Consider the following 27678-nt stretch of genomic DNA (forward strand, 5'->3'; position numbering starts at 1 on the left):
CTTTGGTCACCAATTTGTCTCACTCTCTCTCCATCCTGCCCTCCCTGCTTTCATGGGCAAATGCCTTAAAAAGGAATCAACGACATTTCTCCATTCCCCTGTAGTCCATTCATTCATTCTCAACACATTCCAATCTGGCTGTAGCCCAAATACTGCCGATTTCTCAGACAGACATAAAAATACTAATATTAAAAAAATTGATAAATTTGACTATATGAAAACTAGCACCTTCTGTTAATAAAAAGACATATATATATATATATATATATATAACTTTTTATTTATTTATTTATTTATTTTTTGAGACAGAGTCTCGCTCTGTCTCAGGCTGGAGTGCAGCAGTATGATCTCAGCTCCCTGCAACCTCCGCCTCCTGGGTTCAAGCATTTCTCCTGCCTCAGCCTCCCAAGTAGCTGGGACTATAGGCATGTGCCATCATGCCCGCTAAGTTTTGTATTTTTAGTAGAGACGGTGTTTCCCCATGTTGGCCAGGCTGGTCTCAAACTCCTGACCTCAAGAGATCCACCTGCCTTGGCCTCCCAAAGTGTTGGGATTACAGGTGTGAGCCACCACACCTAGCCTCAAAAGATACTTTTTAAAAAGCTAAAAGATAAGGAACAAACCTGGAGAAGATATGTACCTAAGAATAGTTTATCATAAGGAATACAGAAAGGACTCCTACAACAATGAAAATCGGATAAATTACTCAATAAAAAAGAGGGCAAAAGATGCAAGCAAGCATTTCTTGGAAGATGAACATTTTACGGCCCACGAACAAGAAGATTCTCAGCCTTGTAAATAAGCCAGAGAAAAGTAAATCAAGACCATCATGAGAGGCATTACACACCTACCAGACTGGCACCAATTAGGAAGTCGAACAAAATCAGATTACAGAAAGGGCACCGATCAGCAGGCTGTTATACACATGGATACTGGAAGTCACTGATGCAACCACTTGTAAAGCTGGAAACACCCCAAACCCAGCAATCCCACCCCTACATACACAGCAGCTCTAGGAACAGCAGCAAACAATAGTAACAGGAAACAATGAAGATGTCCATCAACAGAAAAACTGTGGGTATTCACACAACCGCAAACTAATGAACAGCAGTTACAGACAACAACACGGAGCCATCTCAGGAACACCATGTTTGGTGAAAATCTGCGACTCCTAGGAACCAAATACAGCAAGTTACTCCTTTTCTAAAGTTCAAAAGAATTAAAACTGAAGAATACATTTTTTGTGCATGACTAGTTAATGGTTTTGTGGAGGAAGAAAAAGCCAGCTGGGTGCCAGGTCACAGCACCCCTCATCTGACAAGAAAACAAATAAAAGTAAGGAGCTGGTAGCTGACAATGACAGTGAGGCATGAACCAAAGATCCGATGCACATGAGGCCTGGGAAAGAATGAACATGCAAATATATGCACCTTTATATCCCAAAAAATAGTTGATAATAAAGCTAGAAACACGGGGTATGCAAAAATGCTGCAGGAGCCCACTTCCATCCACGAGGCCTATACACGTCAACCACAGGCACGGTTGGGGCTCCTACGTCACTACTTAGATGTCAACGGACATACTCAAGAGAAGACTGTCCAATTAAAGATAAAGAGACAAATTAACTGGGCGTGGTGCCTCATACCTATACTCCCAAAACTTTGGGAGGCTGAGGCAGGAGGATCGCTTGAGCTTAGGAGTTTATGACCAGCCTGGGACCCCCTCTCTAATAAAAAAAAAAAAAAAAGATGGCCAGGCGCGGTGACTCATGCCTGTAATCCCAGCACTTTGGGAGGCCAAGGGGAGCGTATCACAAGGTCAGGAGTTCAAGACCAGCCTGGCCATGGTGAAACACTGCCTCTACTAAAAATACAAAAATTAGCCAGGCATGGTGGCGGGCACCTGTAGTCCCAGCTACTTGGGAGCCTGAGGCAGGAGAATTGCTTGAACCTGGGAGGCGGAGGTTGCAGTGAGCCGAGATTGCGCCACTACAATCCAGCCTGGGCAACAGAGCGAGACCCTGTCTCAAAAAAAAAAAAAAAAAAAAGACATTTGAAAGAAGACTCACTAAAAGCATTACCTATTATATGTAAATTCCACATCCATAGGTTCAAAGTTATAGGCTTGTTCAAATTCTGGATTAATTTTAAGAGTTACATCTTCTTCGTGAATCTAAAAAAGAAACAAACAATATACCTGATTTCTTGAAATAATGTGGTATCTATATCTAGCAATACATCATCAAAAATTCGTTCTATAGCTCTGAGCTAAAATTTGATATCTATCTGCAAAATTAGTTGAAAAGGATTAAATCATTATGCCATTCAATTATACAAACAAGAGGAAATGGATCACTCCACACTCATACTTACTGAACTTCTATTCACTTGGCCATAGCTTCTCCTAAGGCTCTGAGAATAGAGAATGTGTGGGAGGTCACTGACTCCATAGGACACAAACAAAACAACCACAAGTATAGCCAAGTGTTACCTACTGTAAGGAAGCCTCGATAAGAAGGTCTGCTGGGTGCAGTGGCTCACACCTGTAATCCCAGCACTTTGGGAGGCCAAGGTGGGCGGATCACCTTGAGGTCAGGAGTTCAAGACCAGCCTGGCCAACAGGGCGAAACCATCTCTACTAAAAATAGAAAAAGGAGCCGGGAGTGGTGTTGGGCACCTGTAATCCCAGCTACTTAGGAGGCTGAGGCAGGCGAATCTCTTGAACCTGGGAGGCGGAGGTTGCAGTGAGCCAAGATCGTACCACCGCACTCCAGGCTGGGTGACAGATGAGACTCCATCTCAAAAAAAAAAAAAAAAAAAAAAAGTCATTACAAGACTTCACCTTTTAGTAGAAAAGCCCTCCAGCTAAAGCAAGATCCTGCATGATCAGTTGTGCATATTCTTTCTTAGACAGTATGGGTAGAAAAATAAGAAGGAAAGCCCTGATCTGAAAAGGAGCTCAAGCTCTTCTCCAGGTGACTCAGGCGATACCCTGGCAGCGTGAGTTTCCTGAGGGTCAGGGCTGACACCAGCAGAGGGTCGGGAAGCTACGCTCTGGGCTGGCTTCCAGCTCCGGGAGGAAGGGAAGCAACAGTGGTACAGGGTCGTGGGATCGTTTCCCCTGAGGATGAGGAAGACAGACCTAGTCCTCACTGTACACAGGAGACATGCGTTAGTTTACTTGAGAACAGGAGGAGGTGACATCCAAGAGAGCCTGAAAAGATGAAAATAATTTTTGGAGCTAAAAAGGATATGGAAGGTCATTTCAGATGCCACGGTTTCATCAATGGCATGGAGGCCCAGCCATATGGCTCAGGAACCAGGGGTGGAGGCAGGCAGGTGCCTTCCTCCTGAGATCTCTGGCTCTGCTTCTTTGGAGGTTTCGGTATGCAAAGCTTCCTTTCTTGGCACAGCTGGTCTACTATTTGGAGACTAAGATGGTCACTCGGCCATCCTGGGCTCCTCATGTCAACTTGGTCAACAGCAAAGGTGGGTAATGGAGAGCTGGCGAGGTCATGTCACTCGTGTCTCACATCTCAGTCCACAGGCGATGGCCTAAGTCATTACAAAATCTCTGAAATCCTGCCAAGATTTTGTCTTCTGGGAAATATCCCATTCTATGAAGTCAGCCACAGCATGGACCCTGCATGAAAGTGTAGCACAGAGTGACTGTGGCGGCAAAGGTAGGAAGCTGCCTCTTCTCCAGATCCTTACCAGGCTCTTCTAGTTCTCTCAGCCCTTCTTCTTTCTGACAGTAAAGGCTCTGGCATTCTCCCTTCAAGTTTTCTACATTAAATAATGTGTGGCTTCATCTTCCTTGATGCACAGATAAAGCACCTCCCTTCTCATGCAGATCCCAGTATCACTCCCAGTGCTATGCTCAGTACATGACCAGTAAAGTCCAGCCCAAGAGTCACAGACCACCCCATGCAGAACCATCTGGAGCACCAGGAGCTACTCAAAGCCAAAAAAACCACCTTCACACAAACATCAGAGCTGCAAACTCATAGGTGTATTTTTCCTTTCAAGGCCTCCACTCTGCGAGCTCTTCCGGAATCCATTCAGAATGCCCAAATACAACTCAAAGCAAACCTCATGACTTACATATAACCTAAAAGATAAATATGTTTTACATGGTTGAAAATTATAGTATTAAGTTTCCTTTATGCATCAAAAATCATTTAAAGATTCACTGTATCTTCACGTTTTCCAAAATAGCCAATGCATATGGGAGCATCTCCCCAAGAGCTGTGGGGAGAACGTTACCTTTCCAACCGGTCAGAAGGGTGCGTCTAACACAAACTCATTGAGAGAGTGCTCTCACCTCAGTCACGTAGCTGATGTATTCGATGGCATGTCCATTGTACTCTTGAGTTTTTAAAATCAGTTTATCACCTAGTTAAAAAACATATTACCATGTTTAAAGCTAATACAAAATCACAAATTTCTGGGCTGTCCTATAAAATCCAACACTGAGGAGGTTCAATAAAACGTTACTGGGGTCAGGCTGGGCGCGGTGGCTCACACCTGTAATTCCAGCACTTTGAGAGGCTGAGGCGGGCGGATCACAAGGTCAGGGGATCGAGACCATCCTGGCTAACATGGCGAAACCCCATCTCTACTAAAAATAATAAAAAAAAAAAATTAGCCAGGCGTGGTGGCAGACGCCTGTAGTCCAGCTACTCAGGAGGCTGAGGCAGGAGAATGGCGTGAACCCGGGAGGCAGAGGTTGCAATGAGCTGAGATCACCACTGCACTCCAGCCTGGGCGACAGAGCGAGACTCCATCTCAAAAAACAAACGAACAAACAAATACAATACTGGGGTCAACTGCTTACAAATAATGAAATACAACAAAGAAACATGCTTGATGTACATAGGTTGCTGATTTTTAGTGAAATTCTAACCCAAAAGAAAGAAAATGTGATAATGTGACTGTCATATTGCCAGTTAAAGGGTATCTTCTCTCAAGTGTGGTTTCTCTGCTAGTCTACCCAGCGAAGCATGTGAGTAACAAACACACCTGCGTAGAGAGAAGGCCTCCCTTCAGCCAACCCTGGGACCTCCAGAACCAGCAGATCCCCATTCCTTCTTAAGATGATCCCGCTCATGTTATACTCTTTCAGTTCCATTTCTGCATAAATCTCCTCAAGCCACAGCAAAGTTGAAAACTTCTCCTTGTAATTTGACATGTTCAGAAGCTGGAAAACACCCAAATGTTATAAAGTCAGCGATAGCTCAGCAGCACTCTGGAAGGCAGCAGCTCCGGAGCGGGAAAGTCCCAGCAGCTCCAGTTCAGCAGATGGCCCCCCAGGTGGGGCGATGCTCGCCAGAGTCTGCAGATGCCTCAGTACGTTCCCTGGCCTTCAGCACGAGGGCCATGGGGCTCCAGCACACTCCCTGGCCTTTGGCATGAGGCTGTGGGGCTCCAGCTGGCGGTGTCCCTCCCTGCACTGCCCACTCCTGTCTACACTCCCTGCTCTTTTTCAGGTTCTCCACGTTAATTCTGGAAAGGCAGAATTTGGCTTCCACAAACATCTGTGAAAAAAGGACAAACTTCCAGGTCTGGCCAAGGCGGACTAACAAGGACCAGATTTACTCTTCTGCCTGAAAAAAACTAAAAGAGACAGAGAAATAAGAAATGATGGTGTTTAAACAATGAACATCACGCAGCAAAGGACTGTGATCCCAAGACTGGGGAAACAATCCATGGGGGCCCCATGACTGATCCACCTGTGCCTGAACAGAGCTCCTAGGCCCCAGCACAGAGGACCCAGGGGAGCTGCATGGTCTCTGAGGAGAGGAGCTCTGATGTGTGGGGCTGAGTGTTGGGAAGAGCAAGCAGCACTGAGTGGTCTGGAGAAGGTCGGGGACCCACTTGGGACCATCAGCCCAGCACTGAGGAATGCATGAGACACCATCCTGCAAAACCCATTGAGGGGCCAGACCAGGGCCTCAGCATGAGGTGGGGGAAAACTCACAGCAGCCTGCCCGGAATTGGAAAGTGAGAGGGCAGAAAGTGCGTCTGAACACGTGGTGGCTGAAAATTTCCAAATCTGAAGAAAACTCAAGGCCACATATTCAAGAATCCCAATGAACCCCAAGCACAAGAATAGGAAGAAAAGAATCTCTACTACCACACGTCGTAAACCAATCTATTAATATCAGTGATAAAAGAGAGAATCTTAAAAGCAGCTAAGAAAAAACAATGTTATATGCAAAAGAGCAAAGATAAGAATTAAAGCAAAAGAACCCCATAAGAAAAACTAAAAAATACTTAGGAGATGAATGAAAACAAAAACACAATACAGCAAGACTTACAGGAGCAGCACAAGCAGTGCTGAGGGAATTTGTGACTATGAGCACTGATTCCCATGAGCACTGCAAGGAATTAGACAAAGGAGAACAAACTAAACCCAAAGATAACAGAAGGAAGGAAATAAAGATTAGAGGAGAGATGAACAAAAGAGAGAACTGAAAAACAATACAGAAAACCAGGAAAACAAAAAGTTGGTTCTCCAAAAAGATCAACAAAATTGACAGACTTTTAGTAGATTAACTAGAAAAAAAGAGAAAGACATAAATTACTAAAATAAGATAGGAAAGTGGGAACATTACTACAGATTCTACGGAAATAAAAAGGATTATAAGAGTATGAGCAATTGTATACCAATACCCAGATGAAATGGACAAATTCCTAGGAACACAAAACCTACCAAGACTAAACCATGAAGAAACAGAAAATCTGAATAGACCGATTACTACTAAGGAGGTTAAAGCAGTAATAAATATTCTGAAAAGGAAAACCCCAGGACCTGATAGCTCCATAGCTAAATTCTACCAAACATTTGAAGAATAACTAATACCAATCTTTCTCAAACTTTTCCAAAAAATTCAAGAGGGGGGAACACTCTCTGACTTATTCTTATGAGGCCAGCATTACCCTCATCCCAAAGCCAGACAGAGACACTTCAGGAAAAGAAAACTACAGACCAATATGAACACTGATGAAAAAATCCTCAACATGATACTAGCACACAAAATTCAGCAGCATATGAAAAGGATTAGCTGGGTGTGGTGGCTCATTCCTGTAGTCCCAGCTACTCAGGAGACTGAGGTGGGAGGACTGCTTGAGCCCAGGAGCTCGAGGCTGCAGTGAGCAGTGACTGAACCATTGCACTCCAGCCTGGGCAACACAGCGAGACCCTGTCTCAAAAAACATATATAAAATAAAAGGATTACATGCTATGATCAAGTGGAATTTATTCCTGGAATGCAAGGATAGTTCAACATTTGAAAATCAATTACTGTAGCAACATATTAACAGAAGGAAAAAGAAATCACATGATCATCTCAATACAGAAAAAGCAACTGAATTTTTTTTTTTTTTTTTTTGAGACAGAGTTTCCCTCTGTCACCAAGGCTGGAGTGCAATGGTGTGATCTCAGCTCACCGCAACCTCTGCCTCTTGGGCTCAAGCACCTCCCAGGTAGCTGGGATTACAGGTGCATGCCACCACGCCCAGCTAGCATCTGACAAAATTTAACACCCTTTCATGATAACATTTAACAAACTAGGAAGAGAAGAAAACCAGGCTGGGTGCGGTGGCTCACGTCTGTACTTGCTTGTAATTCCAACACTTTGGGAGGCCAAGGCGGGAGGATTTTAAGACCCCGTCTCTATGATATACAAAAGTTAGCCGGACATGGTGGTGTGCCCCTGTAGTCACAGCTGTGAGCTGTGATTGTGCCACTGCACTCCAGCCTGGGTGACAGGAGAGCCTGCCTCAAAAAAAAAAAAAAAAAAAAAAAAAAAAAAGAAAAAGAAAAAGAAGAAAAAAAGAAAAGAAAAAGAGAAAGAAAACCACCACCTCAAAATGATAAAAGTCATATATGAAAAACCCACTGTTAACATCATACTCAATGGTGAAAGATTGAAAGCTTTTCCCATAAGATCAGGAACTTCCAAGGGAAGGATGCCTGCTTTCGCCACTGCTATTCATCATGGTACTAGAAGTTCTAGCCAGAGCAATTAGGCAAGAAAAGGAAATGCAAGGCATCTAAATTGGAAAGGAATAAGTTTGCAGATGGCATGCATAATTTTATATGTAGAAAACTCTAAAAGATTCCACAAAAAACTGTTAGAATAAATAAATTCAGCAAAGTAGCAGGGTACAAAATCAAGGACAAAAATTATCTTCATTTCTAAACAACACTGAAGAATCTGATAAGGAAGCTATGAGAGCAATGTATTTACAACAGCAGCAAAAATAATAAAATACTTACAAATTAATTTAACCAAAGAAGTGAAAAACATATACAGAGAAAACGACAAAACACTGCAGTAAGAAATTAAAGAAGACATAAATAAATGTTAACACATTCCATGTTCATAGCCTGGAGGATTCAATATTGTTAAAATGTCCATACTAACCAACGCAATCTACAGATTCAATGCAATTCCCATCAAAATTCCAATGACAGGCCGGGTGCAGTGGCTCACACCTGTAATCCCAAGCACTTTGGGAGGCTGAGGCGGGAGGAATACTTGAGGCCAGGAGTTTGAGACCAGCCTGGGCAATGTAGTGAGACCTCGTCTCTGGGGAAAAAATTCCAATGGTGTATTTTGCAGAAACAGAAAAATGCATGTTAAAATTCGTATAAAAGATCTTGAAAAGCAAAATAAATTTTGCCAAAGAACAACAAAGCTGGAGGACTCAAATTTCCTGATTTCAAAACTTACTACAAAGCTGTAGCATCAAAACATCAAGTCGGTGGCCCGAGGAAGGAACTGAGGAGCACCCTCCAAGCCCAGCAGACCTGGGTCCCAAGGAAGGAGCTGAGGAGCACCTCTCCATCCCAGCAGACCCAGGTCCAGCTTTTTCTGCCACCTCAATGAACCATTCATGCATTTGCCTACAAACTCAAAGTGACTGGGGGAGAGAGGACTGCATTCCCGACTCATGGCATCCTCCCTGCCCAGGATCTGTGAGTAAAACATATCTGAACTTGTTCCTATCACGGCAGTGGATTGAATTTGCACCTTCCATCCCAAGAACCCAGCACTGCCCAGGCCGGGTTTTCCCTGGCATTGGGGAACATAAGGTTGGGCTCCCAGTGCCAGATGGTCAGGCAGGTATAACCTGGACACAGGCCAGACGAGAGCCACTGGGGCATCTGCCAGAATAAGTAAGTTTCCTGTGTGAGGAACCCCAGTCATGGGGCATCAGCCCGTGCTCCTGGTAAAACAAGGATCCCCTGAAGGGCGCATGGTGAACACCCAGGTCCCATTCCCTTCATTCTCCTTAGGACAGGGCTGCCAGCTGCTCTGGCACTGGAACTCCAGTTTAGCTGGGGACTCTGAGAATACCTCAAACCCCTACAGAAAATAACCCTCCTGGACAAAGGGCAATGTTCTCCCCTCAAACTGCCAAATTTAGACTTTTCTTCCTTCTTGAACTTTTCTTCTCCAGCCACCCCACTCAGAAAATGCTCCTCTGTCTCCCATGTGGGTGGGGACCTGGGCTCTCCTCCCCTGGACCCTTGCCCTGCTGGCTCTGTCAGGATGATGTTAAAAGGCTGGAACACTTCTTGCTCATAACGAAGGCCTCCTAGTCTAGCGAGAGAGGCTGGGCTGATGGCAGAGGTATCCCTCAGTTCTTCTGCTCCAGATCCCAAAGGCCCTATGCGTGACCCCCAGTGAGGCTGTGAGATGCCAGCCCCTGGTGCACAGCAGGTCTGGCAGCGTGAGTGCTATGGTGCCTCATCCCTCACGGCCAGGCAGTGACCCTCGTTATCCCAGCTACCGGTGAAGAAAACAAGCCAGATGAAGGTCTGAACCTGAGAAGGAACCTCCTGGCTTTGTCAGAAAACAAGAGCATTAGAAGATGCAAACACCCCACAGGCCATCAGACACTTCCTACCTCTGCAAGTAATGGCTGGAAAGTCAGGATGTCAATTTTTTGTTCCACACATTTTCTAAGTCTATCTGGGATTGGATATTGGGGAAGAAAACTTGGAAGTTGTCGTCTTGCGTTCCTTAAAAAATTAAGTTCACAAGTCAAAAACAAGTCTTTATCGCCAGGTATCACTAGACATTCTTACCTAAACATCCTTTCCTATTTTAGGAAGACCAAAGTCCATCCATTCCCTGAGAAGAACTGGTATATGAATAGCTGGTCTAAGGCAGTGGTTTGAAGCTTTTGTTTTAGCTCTGGGATCCTTTCCTCAAACAGTTCCCACAGGTGCTCTACTATTTGTAAACAGGTAAACGTAGCTGCACAGGCTGCGGGAAAACAGGGCTGGAACCCCCAGAATCTCCTGGAACCAGGAGTTTAAAAACAGCTGTTTTTAACGTTCTATGAGCTAAGCTCTTCCTACTGTATTTGACATCAGGACTCCATCTGGGCCTATCCCTGCAAGTACACATTAGGAAAAGGCTGCTCTGTCTGGGTCCTGCCTTCGATTTGTTTTTGTTTTGTTTCCCAGCCTGCGGTTTCTCTGGGGAAATTCAGTTTGTTCAGGATGAAGAACATCGCTGCTCTGGAGGCAAGCCCAATGCAGCAACAGAAACAATGGGAAAGGGACAGACAGGAGAGGAGAAGCCAGGAGAGAACAGGGAAATGAAAAGCCAGAGTGAAGTCGATAAACCTCAACTCAGCAAATAAGGATGTTGGTTGGGCCTTTATCCCTCATTCCCTCCCAGCTCTCCATCTCAGTGCACTCTTACCCAAGAGAGAAGCCCACATTGTTCTCCATATTCCATTCACTGTCATCTCAATTTGGGTTCCACTGGGTCAGCCCTCAACAGGAGAAATGGGGTGAAGACACTCCCCATGGTTTGTGCTGAGGGTTATATCAACACTCATGTGCGAGGTGTATTTGGAAAGCATTGATTACTAATATGAACAAGGTAAAGGGAAACAAGGATGATCACTACAGGCTTAGGTCAACAGCCTGAACAGCTAACAGAACCACATGGCCTCAACAGACACACTGGATTAACAAAATGTGGTTCCTACCATGATGGGTGGCTAGAAACTTGGCTGGGAATGTGCTGGCCTACAGAGTCCCCCAGAACAGATCTGCTAAGTGAACACACTGCTCTAGCTAAGAGCCAAAGCTGCCTGGCACTGGGGGTCCTAGCAGGAAGTGCAGGGCCTGTGACAGGCGGCCACAGATGGACAGCTCTGGAAGCAGGCACCCGCCAATGCCCGCATGGGCAGGTCCAGACACCTGGTGCTCCAGGTGTGCTCGAGCCAACCCGGGTCAGGCACTCTGCATCACCAACCTGACTGGCAGGAAACTGATGTCCTTGTTTTAGAGACACTCCCACACAATATGTTAATATTCACAGGGAAGTAACTGACCAGGGGGTTAAAATCCTTGTGGCTGTTGCTCTGTGTATTTCACTCTTTCTGTTAAGCCAAATGATAACTAGAAAGTTGCTTGGTGTGTCACTAGATGAGAACCAGGGATCCTCCAAGGCTCCTGTCATTAAAACTTGATCCTCAGGGACTCTGCTCTGCCTGGCAGCCAAGGGACCTTCCTGCTCCTTCTCTGGGTTACATCCCTACAGCCCCTTGATGTTGAAACTGTGCCCCAAAGAGTTAAAGAAACCAATGACTAACAGAAATTCTTGAGCCTGCAGGACGGGTGATAAGAGAAGAAACAACTCCAACGCTGAGTCTCCCCCTGCTTATGACATCAAAGGACTGGCTGAGATCAGCTGGAACCAAGATGGACAACTGGAGTTTGTGCAGAGCTTGCTGACGTCACAGCCTGGATTCCCACCGTGTTTCATGCAAACTCCCTCCGAACTGGCACATGTGACCCGTGAAGTAGCATGAAGAGGTAACTACGCACATCCAAGGCCTTTCCAGACCTCCCTTTTCCTTCCACCAACCACCTATTAATCCCAGATTCTACCCACTCAACGTTTTCTGATAAAATTACTGCCTTAAAGCCAGCACAGAGAGACACATTTGAGCTTGACTCCTGTCTCCTTGGGGGTTGGTTTTCAATACAAAGCTTTTCTTTTCTCAGAAACCCACTGTCATAGCAATGGCCCCTAGTGCATCAGGCAGTGAGCCCCTTTTTCTCAATAATAATATGCCCAGGGATCATGACTGCTTATTCGCTTCCTGAGTGATTGCTTTGTGCCAGAAAACTGCACATTTTACATGCCTGACCTCATTCAATCTTCAAACCACACGAGGCAGGGACTATCATTTTACCAATGAGAACAAGGCTCAGAGTGGTTAAGAAACTTGCCTAAGGTCACACAGCTTCTTGGTGGTGATGCTGTGATTCAAACAATGGTCTAACGTTAAAAGGTAAACAACCACATGATATTCTTCCCTGGTAACAGGTTTTCCCTTTAGTCTGCAACTAAGTAGAAGTCCATAATCCCTCATCTTGAACTGTAACTGGGGCAACATGTGATTTGAAATTCAGAATCTTTCAATATTTGAAAAGCGACCCATCTCACCCTCAGGGAGGTCTGGGGTAGTAGCAGAGCTCAAACCCATCAGTTATTATAGCTGATGGAGGAAAAGTCACATCACACAGGACAAAGTCATTACACTTTAAAAAGCCTGCTATTCAGGGCTTTTTCATTTTATAACTACAGAAGAGAACACGTGGACGTGAAGTGCTTTCCTGAGACTACCCTCCAGCTAAAATCTGGGTGGTCCCTATGTTCCCCAGCCACAAGTCCCAGATCACACACTGCTTCTCACAACTTCATTCTTAAGTGGTACCACATCTTCAAACAGGCTTAGGGTGACCCCACAATCCTGTTGCCCCCAATGCGAACGACACGGGGATGCCGTGCACTACACAGCATGGCCTCCTCAGGACGGGAGAAGTGGCGGGAGCTGGGTGAGGCCAGCCTGCTCTGAGAGCTGCCTTGGAACTGCCAGGGCAGAGTGGGGCTCGGGGGAGTGAAGGCCGTCTTCCTTGGGCTTCACGTTGCTGCTGGGCAGCTGCAGAGACAGAACTTGACCTTCAGAGCTCCATGGAAATGCACTCCGTCCCGCAAATACAATCATGGAAAGACGCTTGAACCCCAGCCTCACCCCCTTTATACCTTCCCAGCCAGGTGGTGGCCACCGCCTGCCAGTGCATGTCCGCTTTTCCTTCACAGATAAAACTGCCAGACCAAAAGCCACACTCATTTCCCTTATGGTACCTTTTCTGTGTGGTCACAACAACTGTAGTTTTTGCAGATGTTAATGCTTGTGAACTTTTAAGCTTTTTCCAAGAAAATGGTTCGAGCGCAGCAATTAGTGACTCCTCCCCACCGATAACATTTACTTCAAGGTATCGCCCAATTAGGAAATCAGAAAAACAAAGCAAAAGGAGCTCCTTGCAGCGGCCAGGATTTCTTGAAAAAACAAAATGAAATTTAGTTTTAGTCATAAATAAGATAGGCAGTCAACACAATTTTCCTTTGTACATGCAAAAAAAGTGACAGAGCTAACAGTCATCTTTAGTCTTCAATAATTCTTTTTACAGAGAAAAAATAAATTTTCTAAAATAAGCTATGTAATTAATATTTTCTCAAGATAAAATTAAGCACCTACAGGCCGGGTGCGGTGGCTCAGGCCTGTAATCCCAGCACTTTGGGAGACTGAGGCGGGCAGATCGCTCGAGCCCAGGAGTTTGAGACCAGCCTGGGCAATACAGGATGAACATGTCTCTGCAAAAAATACACAAATTAGCCGGACATGGTGGCGCGTGCCTGTGGTTCCAGCTACTCGGGAGGCTGAGGTGGAGGCTGCAGTGAGCTGTGATCATGCCTCTGCACTCCAGCCTGGGCAACAGAGTGAGACCCTGTCTCAAAAAAAAAAAAAAAGTAAGCATCTACAATAGTTTTTTTTTGTTATCCTAACACATAAAGAATACGAAAAATTTTTGATATTCCCAATTTTAAGTCAGAATTTCATGACATGACCAAAAATAGGTACTATATCCAATGTGCTTTCTGCCCAGTCCTTGCTGTGGCCCTAACTGGCACTACATCATCCACACTACACTTCGTGCCCATCTATGGCTTTTTTTTTTTTTTTTTTTTTTTTTTTTGAGACGGAGTCTCGCTCTGTCGCCCAGGCTGGAGTGCAGTGGCGCGATCTCGGCTCACTGCAAGCTCTGCCTCCCGGGTTCACGCCATTCTCCTGCCTCAGCTGCCTGAGTAGCTAGGACTACAGGTGCCCACCACCACGCCCAGCTAATTTTTTTTATTTTTAGTAGAGACGGGGTTTCACTGTGTTAGCACCTATGGCTTTTTTTAAAAAAACCTGTTTCTATGTTGTCATAATGTCAAAAAAAAAAAAAAGCATTGAAGCTGGCTGCACCTCACACAGCTGACTGTGCACTTGCCACCTACAGCTTGATGTTGATGAGCTGTGATTTAATCACATTTAAGTTTTTTAAAAAATTTAGAATTAGACACCCAGCTGGAAGGCGATCACGCACTGTCGGGCAGCTTAGGCAGGGATGCAGGGACACAGGGAGCCGGAGGACAGGGCCTGTTTGGTCAGCTGATGTAACCAACCACATCAGGGAGAGCGGAGGGCTCAAGGTTGGCGTCTGGCATCCCAGCTAGGAAGGGGCCCTTCCTGCCTCAGCACACTGTGCTGTCCATGCCTTGGCCAAATGCCCAGGTGACGGGATGGAGATGACCAAGGTCCAAGGGCTTGGCTACAGGGAACACGGGCAAGGCAGTGAAGAGGAGCCGACGTGATATCTCAGAACAGCAGAAGCACAGGGAGCTCAGGCCTCAGAGAGCCTCAGAGACACCCTGTTTTCTTTGTGAGGGTGAGAGGCCGTCTGGTGAAGACCCTCATGAGTGGTGCAAAGTTACAGGATCCATTGCCCCAGGTGGGTCACACTTGGTAGCCAGCTTCTAGACCAATGCTTTTTCTTAGGATTCTGTCACATCAAAAAGGTCAGGTGAAACTTTTTGTTTTTTTGAGAGAGTCTTGCTCTGTCTCAGGCTGGAGTGCAGTCATGCGATCTTGGCTCACTGCAACCTCCGTCACCTGGGTTTAAGCGATTCTACTGCCTCAGCCTCCTGAGTAGCTAGGATTACAGAGGCCCAAGTAATTTTTGTATTTTTAATAGAGGCGGGGTTTCGCCATGGTGGCCAGGCTGGTTTCGAACTCCTGGTATCAGGTGATCCACCTGCCTCAAAGGAGTACCTTTTATAACACGCAACCTAGAAGTATCAGAGAAACTTAAAAACGAGGCTCTCCCCAGACCTCCAGGCCCTTACTTTCCATCACATATGACCACAATGAAGGTTTTTCCCCCTGGAGGGACAAGCCCCCCAGGCTCGGGCTCTGTCATCTGCTTCCTTGATAGAATGTTGTCTTTTTCTCCATTTTCTCCTTTACAGGTACAGTCACCTGGGAAATAAAATTTTAATACAAAAGTAGACCAAAAGGTAAATTATCTTTAACAGTGCTGGCATGCTTAGTGGGAATGAATACTCTCTCACACACACAAAGACAGATGCACACAAAAACACAGGGCAAAGCCTCAGATGGTGGCTGGAAAAACATAAACAGAGAGAGCAGCTGGAAGTAGGAGAGGGCTGTGACTACGACCATCCAAGTGCTGGGAGAGAAGGCCTGCCCCGGCGTGCCCAGCAATCTTTCCCTGCTTAGAAGTACTCAGGAGCCGGCTACCATCTGAAGCACCTCTTGGTATTTGTCAAGCTGCTTTTTGTCCCTCTCCCTAACCTCGTCAGCAAGAGGAGAAGGGCCTGAAGCCGAAGAGCTCAGAGCACAAAGCACTGCAGCTGCCGGGTGTTCTGGCCCCTGCTGCCCACCCTCTGTCCAGAACTCACAACCCCACGGCCCCCAGCCCACCCGACCTCACGCAGTGACAGCAGAAACGTCCACTACCTGGAGAGATTCCTCTGTTGTTCATCAAACTGCTCTCTGACATCTGAGAGGTTTTGTTTTTTGTGTGGCTATTTAATGAGTTAATATTTTCATCTGATGAATTCTCCTTCTCAGGAACAGAAACAAAAGATACCACGGGGCACATCTGGTCTTTATCCAGCATTTGAAATCTGAATTGTTTAGATTTATCCCAGCCAGCCAGTTTACAGCTGACTAAGTTTTGAGGAATGTCTCCTTTATTCCTGGAAAAATAAAATTAACTATGAACACAGCCAGGATTTCTAAAACCAAAATATTCAGTTATCATAAAGCACAGAACTTAATCTAGGAAGTGGTGACTACAAATACACTTATGAATATAAGTCAAAAGGTCATTTTTGGGTAAAAAATTTTGAAAAGGTCTTCATGCCAGGTGCGGTGGCTCATGCCTGTAATCCCAGCACTTTGGGAGGCTGAGATGGGTGGATTACGAGGTCAGGAGATCGAGACCATCCTGGCCAACATGGTGAAACCCCGTCTCTACTAAAAATACAAAAAATTAGCTGGGTGTGGTGGTGGGCGCCTGTAGTCCCAGCTACTCGGGAGGCTGAGGCAGGAGAATGGCGTGAACCTGGGAGGTGGAGGTTGCGGTGAGCCGAGATCGTGCCACTGCACTCTAGCCCGGGTGACAGTGCAAGACACTGTCTCAAAAAAAAAAAAAACAAAGAAAAAAGAAAAGATCTTCATAAAGAAAAAAATAAATGACCAAAGTAAAGTTGGTTTTACAGAAATTATTGTCATAGTGTAAAAGCCATTAATGTAGCTTTATAGAAAATGTTTCAGTGGCAAACTCACTCTATCCAGATCACCATGGTTTTACTTCTTCCTTCTTTTAGGGTTCCAAAATGTGTCATCTGTGTAACTTCAATATCACCTTTGTTCTTCAACAAAATGGTTCCATAGAAATGAGTGGCCTCATGAACGGGGGCGGCATCTCTGAAAAAAGAGCCCCAGAAAGACATCCCTCTGCAGCAGCACCACCACTTCCTCGCCTGCCTCCGCTCCTGAGGATAGACTGCTGGTGGGGGCACTCAGAGGACCACCTCACCATAGGCAGGGCTTCCACAGACTTAGGTTTCTAAGGAGGATGGCAAACCCTAAGGAAGAGAACGACGCACTTCATCAAGTCTAGAGAAAAGGGAGCAGCCCAGGGGACAGCCACAGGCGAGGAGCCTGAGAACGGTGTCCTGAACGTGCTCCCCAGCACTCCCCTACCTCCTGTGCAGAGTGCAGAGTTAGGGTGGCACATTCTCAGTCCTCTTCTCTCCAGCCACCTCCCAAGGTGGTGGTGGGGGAAGCATGGGCCTTCCCTATTAGGGCTCCACTAAACTTGCTTTGGAAAGAGTTTTGTTGCTTTGAAGTGTTTGAAAACAATGAAATGAGTTTTTCTCTTTAGAAAATGAGAAGATGAGATTTTACCTTTCCCTAAAAATGGACCCATTTACTTCCCCTTCTTCTACTGATGCTGCAGGCTTGATTCTCCTCCCTGCCTCTCCACAAGCTCTTTCCAGAAGGTAAACCTGCCTCATGCCACTTCCCAGTCTGCAGCACCATTAAAAAAATGGAGTCTCTAGAATGGCTCCCCACAATTCTGGCCCCTGCTGCTAACTCGGTGAGGTTCCCAGCTACAGAGCAGCCCCTCCTGGCGGGTGCCTGTCTGGCTCTTCCTTCTCTGTGTGCCCAGGTGTGACAAGGGAGGTGCCGGGGCAGAGAGTCCACAGCGTTGCTGATGGACGGGGTGGGGATTTTGCAGGAAGGAGTCGTCAGATGCGACTGCCCGGTCCGTGACTCAGCCCCCACAGGAGAAGCTGCGGAGCTCTTGCCATGGGAAGGCTGTGGGACTGAGTGGAGAGCAGGAGCTCGCTTGGCACATGATCTATTTCTAGAGTGCAGAGGGGCTGCCCCACCTGGGGCCACGAGCTGAGGAACAGGCACCCCGGCTTCCCTGGCTCGCCCACCCCAGCAGCTTCTACTCTGTGGTCAGGAGGCCTCAGTGGGGAAATGCTGTTGGGGCAGAAACAGGTCTTTTTCAAGCATTTCTAGCCTAAAGAGAAGAGTAAGGAAAGCACGGGTTCCGTGCTGTGCTGTCTCCTTAGCGGCCCTGGTGAGTCCCTGAAGACCCCAGGCCACGCTGCAGGCCCATGCTTCCTGGGCCTGATGCAAGAATGGGACGCCACAGCTTCTGCCTGGGGATGAGGTCAGAGAACAGACAGGAAGCCTGAGGAGTCCGACTCAGACATAGGAGGAGGTGCAGGTCTTATTTCCTGGCACCGCCAGGCTCAGCAGACTGGGCTGAAAGCAGAGCTCCTGTGCGTCCCAGGCTTCTGTGGTCAGACGCAGTGGGAGCAGTGCATGTCACATCCACGCCCCACGAGATGGGCCCTAGGCACCCTCCCAAAGGAAAGAGTGGTCCACTGGGGAGGGGGAACTGGGCTCCGAGCACCCAAACAAGCATCTGCCAGTGGGCTGTGGGGCGAGGCTCCTAGGAGGCTGAGCCCATCAGGCCCTTGAGCCCACCAAGCCCTGTCCCGTAACACCTCCCACAGCCCCGAGTCCACCCTCCGGCGGCTCCCTTACGTGGGGCGCACTGCTCCGCACACCCCTGTGGCTCAGTTCACACGGGGCTGTCTGTCTGTACCCAGAGGTCCAGCCAGGCACCAGATATGGGGCTGGAAAGCAGACATTTTCCCCAGGCAGAACCTGTATTCTACAGGGATCAAAAATTAGCGGACTGATGGAGGAGATGTCTCAGAAGCTCACTGGTGGTGAGTGAGGAGTGTGAAAAGAAAATAAAGACTCGGGGCCGGGTGCGGTGGCTCACGCCTGTAATCCCAGCATTTGAGAGGCTGAGGCGGGCGGATCACGAGGTCAGGAGATTGAGACCATCCTGGTTAACACGGTGAAACCCCGTCTCTACCAAAAATTAGCCAGGCGTGGTGGTGGATGCCTACAGTCCCAGCTACTCGGGAGGCTGAGGTGGGTGAATGGCGTGAACCCAGGAGGTGGAACTTGTAGTGAGCCGAGATCGCGTCACTGCACTCCAGCCTGGGCGACAGAGCGAGACTCCGTCTCAAAAAAAAAAAAAAAAAAAAAAAAAGCAAAGACAGAGTCGGGACCCCACTCACCATGCCAAAAGGAAAAAACTCAGCCAGAAGCTGAGTCATGAAAGAAGTTGCCCTTCCTTTGTCCTTAAGCAGAGAGCTAGGAGACAAGGTTAAACATCTCCATGTTACCTTCTCTTACATCAAAATGCTGATTTACACAACCCACTCTCCCTCCCTGCTCCTTTTCCTTTCCTCTTGCAAATGTGTATTCAGTCATGTGACCACACCCTCTTTCTCCGCCGGCCCACTTTTCTCTTTTAAATATTGAAGACCTCAAAATCATCTTTGGAAAAAGGCATGAACTACAGATTGTTCCTGTGGATTTGTGGTCCTTTTTCCCAGGCATGTCCTTCACCTTGGCAAAGTGAACTTCTAACTTGATTGAGACCTGTCTCACATACCTTTTCGTTACAGGAGGAAAGGCAGGCAGGGAGGGGACGGGTCAGAGCTGGGGCTGCCCCACAAGTAGGGAGCTCAGGGAAGCCTCGTCATGTCTAGCACACAAAGAAGAACACAGATACAGGAAATCTAATAATTTTTTTTTTTTAATTGGAGATGGAGTCTGGCTCTGTTACCCAGGCTGGAGTGCAGTGGTGCAATCTCTGCTCACTGCAACTTCCGCTTCCTGGGTTCAAGCAATTCTACTGCCTAGCAGCTGGGATTAAGGGTGTGCGCTGCCAAGCCTGGCTAATTTTTTGTATTTTAGTAGAGATGGGGTTTCACTGTGTTGCCCAGGCTGTTCTCAAACTCCTGAGCTCAGGCAATCCGCCCGCCTTGGCCTCCCAAAGTCCTAGGATTACAGGCGTGAGCCACTGTGGCCGGCTAGAAATCCAGTAATTTTAAGAACCAACTACGTCCAATGCATTTTTTAAATGCCAAAATGTGAAACAACAAAAGAGAAAAATCCACCCAAAATGGCAATTGCCAATGTAAGATGAAGGATGAAGAGGGACCCCAAACTCCATCTTCAGTCAACCACGGAGATGGCTGAAAGCTTCCAAAAGACAGTCTCTTTTTTTTTTTTTTGAGATGGGGTGTCACTCTGTTGCCCAGGCTGGAGTGCAGTGGCGCGATCTCGGCTCACTGCAAGCTCTGCCTCCCAGGTTCACGCCATTCTCCTGCCTCAGCCTCCCGAGTAGCTGGGACTATAGGCACCCGCCACCATGCCTGGCTAATTTTTTGTATTTTTAGTAGAGATGGGGTTTCACCGTGTTAGCCAGGATGGTCTCGATCTCCCGACCTCGTGATCCACCCACCTCAGCCTCCCAAAGTGCTGGCATTACAGGCTTGAGCCACTGTGCCCGGCAAGACAGTCTTTTTTTTTTTTTTTTTGAGATGGAGTCTTCCTCTGTCACCCAGGCTGGAGTGCAGTGACACAATCTCGCCTCACTGCAACCTCTGCCTCTTGGGTTCAAGTGATTCTCCTGCCTTGGCCTCCCAAGCAGCTGGGATTACAGGTGCCTGCCACCACACCTGGGTAATTTTTGTATTTTTAGTAGAGATGGGGTTTCTTCATGTTGGCCAGGCTGGTCTCGAACTCCTGACCTCGTGATCCACCCACCTCGGCATCCCAAAGCATTGGGATTACAGGCGTGAGCAACCATGATCAGCCTCCTTTTCCTTTCTCTTTTTTAAGACAGAGCCTTGCTGTGTTGCCCAGGCTAGAGTGTGGTAGCACGATCACAGCTCACTGCAGCCTCAAGCTCCTAGGCTCAAGCAATCTTCCTGCTTCAACCTTGTGCATAGCTGGGACCAGAGGTGCAACACCACCATGCTCGGCTAAATTTTTTTTTTTTTTTTTTTGAGAAGGAGTCTTGCTCTGTTGCCCAGGCTGGAGTGCAGTGGCACGATCTCGGCTCACTGCAAGCTCTGCCTCCCGGGTTCACGCCATTCTCTTGCCTCAGCCTCCTGAGCAGCTGGGACTACAGGTGCCCGCCACCACGCTCGGCTAATTTTTTGTATTTGTTAGTAGACATGGGGTTTCACCATATTAGCCAGTATGGTCTCGATCTCTTGACCTCGTGATCCACCCGCCTCGGCCTCCCAGAGTGCTGGGATTACAGGCGTGAGCCACCACGCCCGGCCTCGCTCGGCTAATTTTTTAATGTTTTGTAGAGATGGGGTCTCACTATGTTGCCCAGGCTGGTCTCAAATTCTTGGGCTCAAGCAATTCTCCTGCCACGGCCTCCTGAAGTGCTAGGGATGCTCTCCTTTTACCCCAACAACTCAGGGCTTGAAATGTCTACTATTTGGCTTATTAAAGTAACTCTTTAAAATATACTTATATTGGGCCTTTCACATCCCAAAGAAGAAAAGTGTTTTCTTTTTTTGAGAGGGAGTTTTGCTTGTCGCCCAGGCCTGAGTGCAGTGGCGCGATCTCAGCTCACCGCGACCTCTGCCTCTCAGGTTCAAGCAATTTTCCTGCCTCAGCCTCCCGAGTAGCTAGGATTACAGGTGAGCACCACCACGCCCAGCTAATTTTATACTTTTAGTAGAGACAGAGTTTCACCATGTTGGTCAGGCTGGTCTTGAACTCCCAACCTCAGGTGATCTGTCTGCCTCAGCCTCCCAAAGTGCTGGGATTACAGGCGTGAGCCACCGCACCTGGCCAGAAAAGCGTTTTCTTACCGCCTCTTCACCAGGGTCATACAAAGCGCCCTCCAGAGGTAGCATGACTGGCTGCTCTCCACCACCACTGCATTGACCACGTCACCTCGCCGGGGTGTGTACCCATCTGGCAGTTTCAAGGAGTCCAAGGTAAAGAAGATGCTTTCCTCTATCACCCCGTTCCTTCCACAGAGGCTAGAGATGCAGACCTGGGAGCAAAGAGCTGAGCGTCACGGGAAGCAAGTGCTGCATGACACCAGGGCGCAGCTCTGACGCACGCCCAAGTCAGCCCAAAGCACACAAGCTGCACCAGGAAGCTCAAGTCTGCCATCCCATAGCACTGGTCCAGTGACTCTCCAACACATCTTTCTCCTTAGAACTTTTTAGTACTGTTGCATGAACTGCAGACCTTAGAATTTAGGTATGCAAGCACTAGGAGTTACTGTTTCCTAGGAAAACACACTCCTCTTTGGCCATGACAAAGCTTTATTTTTCCAGGCTCCCAACACATGCAGGAGAAGCCTGGGCCGTGCAAGTTACCCCGATGGCAGGTCTGCTAGAAGCACAGAGAGGAGCCACTCGTCGGCACGCTACCTTGTCCACGCGCTTGTATCTCAGTGGCTTCACCGAGGTGGCTTCGCTGCTCCACGTGCCGGGCCGGATCCGGTACTCAGCCTCCACCCAGTCTCCCTTGCAGGGCTCGAAGCCTAAAACCGCCAGGGAAAAAGCCATGGTAGTGTTAAAGTGCACAAGTTATTCTGAGGTCGTGGTGCACTGAAATCATTTCTATCATATCTGAGGATACATTTGAACATTTAAAAGGCACTTTCTACTACTGTGAGAAACATATTTTGGAATAAAAACCCCTGAAGTATTATTAACCACTGCAATAAAATGAGCTGAGCTGGAGCCTCTCACTCACACCTCCAGGCTCTAGAAGGTGCAGTGTGCATGCTCGTGGCAGTCCCTCCCCATGTGGCACATCTGAGGGCAGGTGGCATCCCCCTTTCCCCCATCCTGCAGTGTTTGTGGCACCTCCCTGTCAGGGACACACACACGGTGCTCGGGAACAGAGAGACACCTGCACTCAGGTGTGAGGGAAGCACTCAACGGTCCAGCCAGCCCCTCAGTGTGCCAGAGAGCTGTGCTGTGGCCCAAGCCATGGCCTGCCGGACGCAAGACACCGCTGGGCCTCCCACAGCTGGTGGAAAACTGCAGGTTCAGTGACATGAAGTGGCTGAGTGGTGCTGACAGAACAGAGAGATGGTCTGCACAGGTCTGCCATGGTACAGGTAGTTAAAATCTTTTTGTTATTTTGCAATAAGCACTCTGGAAGCTCAAAAAAAAGTGTTTAATTGAATACTGAGTTTGTTTCTCCAGAAAGCTGGTGATGCGCATGTAACAGCACAAATATCAGCTGACACCTACATTCAACATGTGAGCCACGGTGAAATCACTGTCTATGTGAAAACAGAGGCCAAGCGTGGTGGCTCACGCCTGTAATCCCAGCACTTTGGGAGGCTGAGGCAGGCGGATCACAAGGTCAGGAGATCGAGACCATGGTGAAACCCTGTCTCTACTAAAAATACAAAAAATTAGCCGGGAGCAGTGGTAGGCGCCTTTAGTCCCAGCTACTCGGGAGGCTGAGGCGGGAGAATGGCGTGAACCCAGGAGGTGGAGTTTGCAGTGAGCTGAGATCACGCCACTGCACTCTAGCCTGGGTGACAGAGCGAGACACCACCTCAAAAAAAAAAAAAAAAAAAAAAAAAAGAAAGAAAAGAAAGAAAACAGAAGACACTAAAATATGTTAGGGCACTGACTTCAAGGTCAGGGAGTATTTTAAGAAGACCATGTCCTGGCCGGGCACGGTAGCTCACGCCTGTAATCCCAGCACTTTGGGAGGCCGAGGTAGGTGGATCACGAGGTCAGGAGATCGAGACCATTCTGGTTAACACAGTGAAACCCCGTCTCTACTAAAAATACAAAAAATTAGCCAGGCGTGGTGGCGGGCACCTGTAGTCCCAGCTACTCAGGAGGCTGAGGCAGGAGAATGGCATGAACCCGGGAGGCAGAGCTTGCAGTGAGCCGAGACTGAGCCACTGCACTCCAGCCTAGGTGACAGAGCGAGACTCCGTCTCAAAAAAAAAAAAGAAGACCATGTCCTAAAACCACAATTTAATACGTGCAACTCTGGAGACACATTTACACAGCGTTTTGTAAACCATGCCTTCATTTATTCCACAATTGTTTAACAGAATTTTGCCAATTTTTATTCTGAATTTCCCTGGACATAAATGAAAAGTGAAGCAATAGCTATTAATGTACTAGTTCTATATGCTGTACAGTTACTTTAGAGAAAAAAAAAAGTTAAATTCAAGTAATTTTTTTTCCAGCAGAATCATGGAATCATAGTAAAGATTTCTAGCACTTTGTGAGGCTGAGGTGGGAAGATCACTTGAGCCCAGGAGTTTGAGACCAGCCTGGGCAACACAGTAAGATCCCATCTCTAAAAAAAAAAAAAAAAAAAAATTAGTTGGGTGTGGTGACATGAGCCTGAAGTCCCAGCTACTCACGAGGCTGAGGTGGGATCACTTAAGCCCAGGAATTCCAGGCTGCAGTGAGCTATAATTGTGCCACTGCACTCCAGCCTGGGTGACAGAGTAAGACCTTGTCTCTAAAAAACAAAAACAAGCAAACAAAAGTAAACATTTCAGAAGAACTTTCTATTGAAGGAGAAATATTTGACATTATGGTGAATGCCACTGTAAATTAAGTTTAGAAATTCAACACTGGAGATAAAAACATGTGTTTCTACAGTGATAACAGGATGTTAACGGAGTAAAGCACCACAGTACAAATCAGACCCTGCAGGTCAGGAAGCTGAGACAGCAGAAATGCACTCAGATGGCTATAGTGCACACGCGATCCTCCAGACATGCAGCCAGCTGGAAGACAAGCACGTACAAGTTCCTGAATTTCTGTGACATACATACATGCACAACTCCTGTGACAAAGCTCACGACAATGAAACACAAACATGGACATTGGGGGCTGGCAGCCCTCATTTTCTCTTTGCTGCTCCCCCAACCTGGATTTTACAAATGCTTGAACCTGAGGAACCGTTCTGTAAATCAACCAAAAGGTCCTGTGATGATGCTCCTTTTACTTTCTTTTTAAGTGAGATCTCTAAATTTTGGTTTTACTTTGTTCAAGTCAGCAGAAAATCTTTAATACATGTAGAACCCAAAATCTTCAGCTTTTGATACCTTTTGCAAATTGTAGTTATTGAAAATAAAGCTGATGAACAGGAAAACAGAAAAACAATGGAGGAAATAATCAATCAGATCTCAGGAGCTCAAATGGAATCCACAGATGAATGTTGAAATGCTAAGACTGGACTTGAGAATATTCCAAACTTTCAAAAGAATCTTTTGATGACGCCCTTTCTTAACCTGGACAAGCTGACATTCTGTAAAGGCATGAATGGCCCTGAGATGCTGAGAAAACCTACACATGGAAAGAATGACAGAGACAACTTACTTGATGAATGTCAGCTTGTAAAAATGTTTGAACACTTACGGGCTCTGAATTGATGCAAAAAGACAGTACCTATGAAAACATCTGGGCTGCAACAGTAATATATTTCAATAGAAAAAAATACAGAATTGTCAACATCTTACATTTTACAGATTTTGATTTGAGTTTACTAATATTTCCTCAATTAAAAACACTATGGCTCAAGAACAGCCTGGGCAACGCGGTGAAACCGTGTCTCTACAAGAAACACAAAAATTAGCTGGGCATGGAGGTGCATGTGTGTAGTCCCAGCTACTAGGGAGGCTGAGGTGGGAGGACTGCTTGAGCCCATGAGTTTGAGGCTGCAGTGAGCTATGACTGAGCCACTGCACTCCAGCCTGGGTGACAGAGGGAGACTCTGTCTTAAAAAAAAAAAAAAAAGCCTCAATCAAAGGTGTTTACAATTTCAATTTCAAATTCACAACCATAAAAATGCAACTTTGAAGACGACGCCAGGCAATTATATGAAATAATAAGAGTAAGATCATATTGAAAAATATACATTTTTCAGAAAAATACATCTTAGATGCTAAGATATTAAAGTATGTTAATATGTACCAAGAATGTCAATAACCAATATGACTTTTTTAATATACCCACCTTTTTTTATAGTTTCTGAAAAATACTACTTTAAAAGTCCACTAATATAATAAAATCACTCTGTTAACCAATACATAGATATTTCAAAAATGATCTAATTTTAATTCTGACATCCCTTTTCCTTCTCAAACGTGTACCAGTTTGGAGGCTAAACCACATGGTCATCCTTGCTGTAGCTCCGGCTGTGAGGGGCCGTGGCCTCATGGGAAGGACAGACGCCTCCAAAGGGCACCAGGCAGGGAGTGCCCCTCCCAAACTCACTCCCCTGACCCCTGCGCCAATTTCTGCTAGTGCTTTCCACAAGCACCAAGAACAAGGCTGGACAGTCCACACAGGGCAGGCTGGGCGAGATTAGACAGAAGGCACCGGTCTGTGGCCTGTTAGAAACCAAACTGCATAGCAGGAAGTGAGTTGGGGATAACAAGCAAAGTTTCATCTATATTTGCAGCCGCTCCCCATTGCTCACATTACAGCCTGAGCGCCGCCTCCTGTCAGATCAGCAGGGGTAGTAGATTCTTATAGGAGCTGGAACCCTACTGTGAACCGTGCATGTGAGGGATCTAGGTCGCGTGCTCCTTATGAGAATCTAATGCCTGACGATCTGTCACTGTCTCCCATCACTCCCAGATGGGACCATCTAGTTCTGGGAAAACAAGCTCAGGGCTCCCACTGACTCCATGTTATGGTGAGTTGTATAATTATTTCCTTATAAATTACAACGTAATAATAATAGAAATAAAGTGCACAATAAATGTAATGCACTGAAATCATCCCAAAACTATCCTCCCTCCCTGGTCTGTGGAAAAAATTATCTTTCACAAAACTGGTCCCTGGTGCCAAAAAGTTTGGGGACTGCTGCTCTAAGTGGATGCACAAACTGATATAACTTGAAAATAATGAAATCACCTGATGTGTGACCCAGCTGGGTGCTGCAGCCACATGGACTATAGTAAGAACCTGTGAAACCTCAATCTCACCATAGACTACTCAGTGCTCAACCGGGAATGAAGAGGGCCGGGACGGAGCCACCACATGCTCGCAGCTCAGACCCCACCTTCAGGCCAGTGGATCCTACCTGGGGGCCATTCTGTCCTCAGGGGCCATTGGATAGCATCTGGACATGCTCTAGGTTGTCATAACATGGCCAGGGCAGGACGCAGCTAAACAGCCTCCAGTGCCCAAGACAAGCCCCACCACAGAGAGTGCTTCAGCCTAGATGCTGGAGCGCTGAGGATGAGAAACTGTGCTTCAGCTAAATGTCCAATTCAATTTTAGCTGCCTTCATCCAAATGGCGGAAGGTTTACCAGACATTCTTGTATAAAACAACCTGAGCCCCACCACTGATGTTAAGCATTCCCATCTCACATGCGTTGTCTACAAACCTCAGGAGCAGGCCAGGGCTGGGGGACAGTGCTGTTCAAACATGCACAAGCACGGTCTCCTCCTCCAGTCACATGCCCCAGCACGCTGTCCACATTTGCTCCCTCCCACGCTACAACCACGCGTTCCCCTCTGCTGCCCTCGTGTGTCAGACCTCACTGAGGTAACCTCAGAGGGTTGTGTTTAGGACAGAACCTGACCCAGGCCGGCTGGCATTACCTGGACCCTCCTCCCGCCACACCTGTGACCCGCTCAGCTCTGCCCCAGCCTCAAGGCTACATGCAGGAAGGAACTCCAAACCACATATCCTAGTCTTCTGACACGACCCTGGACAGTTGCTGCAGAGCAGAAGATGTTAATTATTTTTTCTTTTTTTTTGAGGAGTTTCGCTCTGTTGCCCAGGCTGGAGTGCAGTGGCACCATCTTGGCTCACCGCAACCTCCGCCTCCCAGGTTCAAGCGAT

At 47.0% G+C, this 27678-nt stretch overlaps 1 protein-coding gene across 3 annotated transcripts in view; it reads right to left on the reverse strand.

The window, feature by feature from the left end:
• The window catches only part of MOV10L1 (Mov10 like RISC complex RNA helicase 1), a 72035-nt gene that overhangs the window by 31265 nt on the left and 13092 nt on the right, over positions 1-27678 (reverse strand). For all 3 annotated transcript variants that reach the window (XM_030815320.1, XM_030815319.1, XM_030815318.1), the window contains exons 4-13: positions 22253-22365; positions 21680-21867; positions 16743-16883; positions 15909-16150; positions 15275-15407; positions 13190-13384; positions 9921-10035; positions 5022-5199; positions 4324-4394; positions 2081-2172 (exon numbers count right to left, since the gene is read on the reverse strand). In XM_030815320.1, coding sequence (XP_030671180.1) covers positions 2081-2172; positions 4324-4394; positions 5022-5199; positions 9921-10035; positions 13190-13384; positions 15275-15407; positions 15909-16150; positions 16743-16883; positions 21680-21867; positions 22253-22365 — 1468 coding nt within the window. The remainder of the gene's footprint in view (positions 1-2080; positions 2173-4323; positions 4395-5021; positions 5200-9920; positions 10036-13189; positions 13385-15274; positions 15408-15908; positions 16151-16742; positions 16884-21679; positions 21868-22252; positions 22366-27678) is intronic.

The sequence above is a fragment of the Nomascus leucogenys genome, chromosome 7b, assembly GCF_006542625.1.
Source record: "Nomascus leucogenys isolate Asia chromosome 7b, Asia_NLE_v1, whole genome shotgun sequence".
NCBI lineage: Eukaryota > Metazoa > Chordata > Mammalia > Primates > Hylobatidae > Nomascus > Nomascus leucogenys.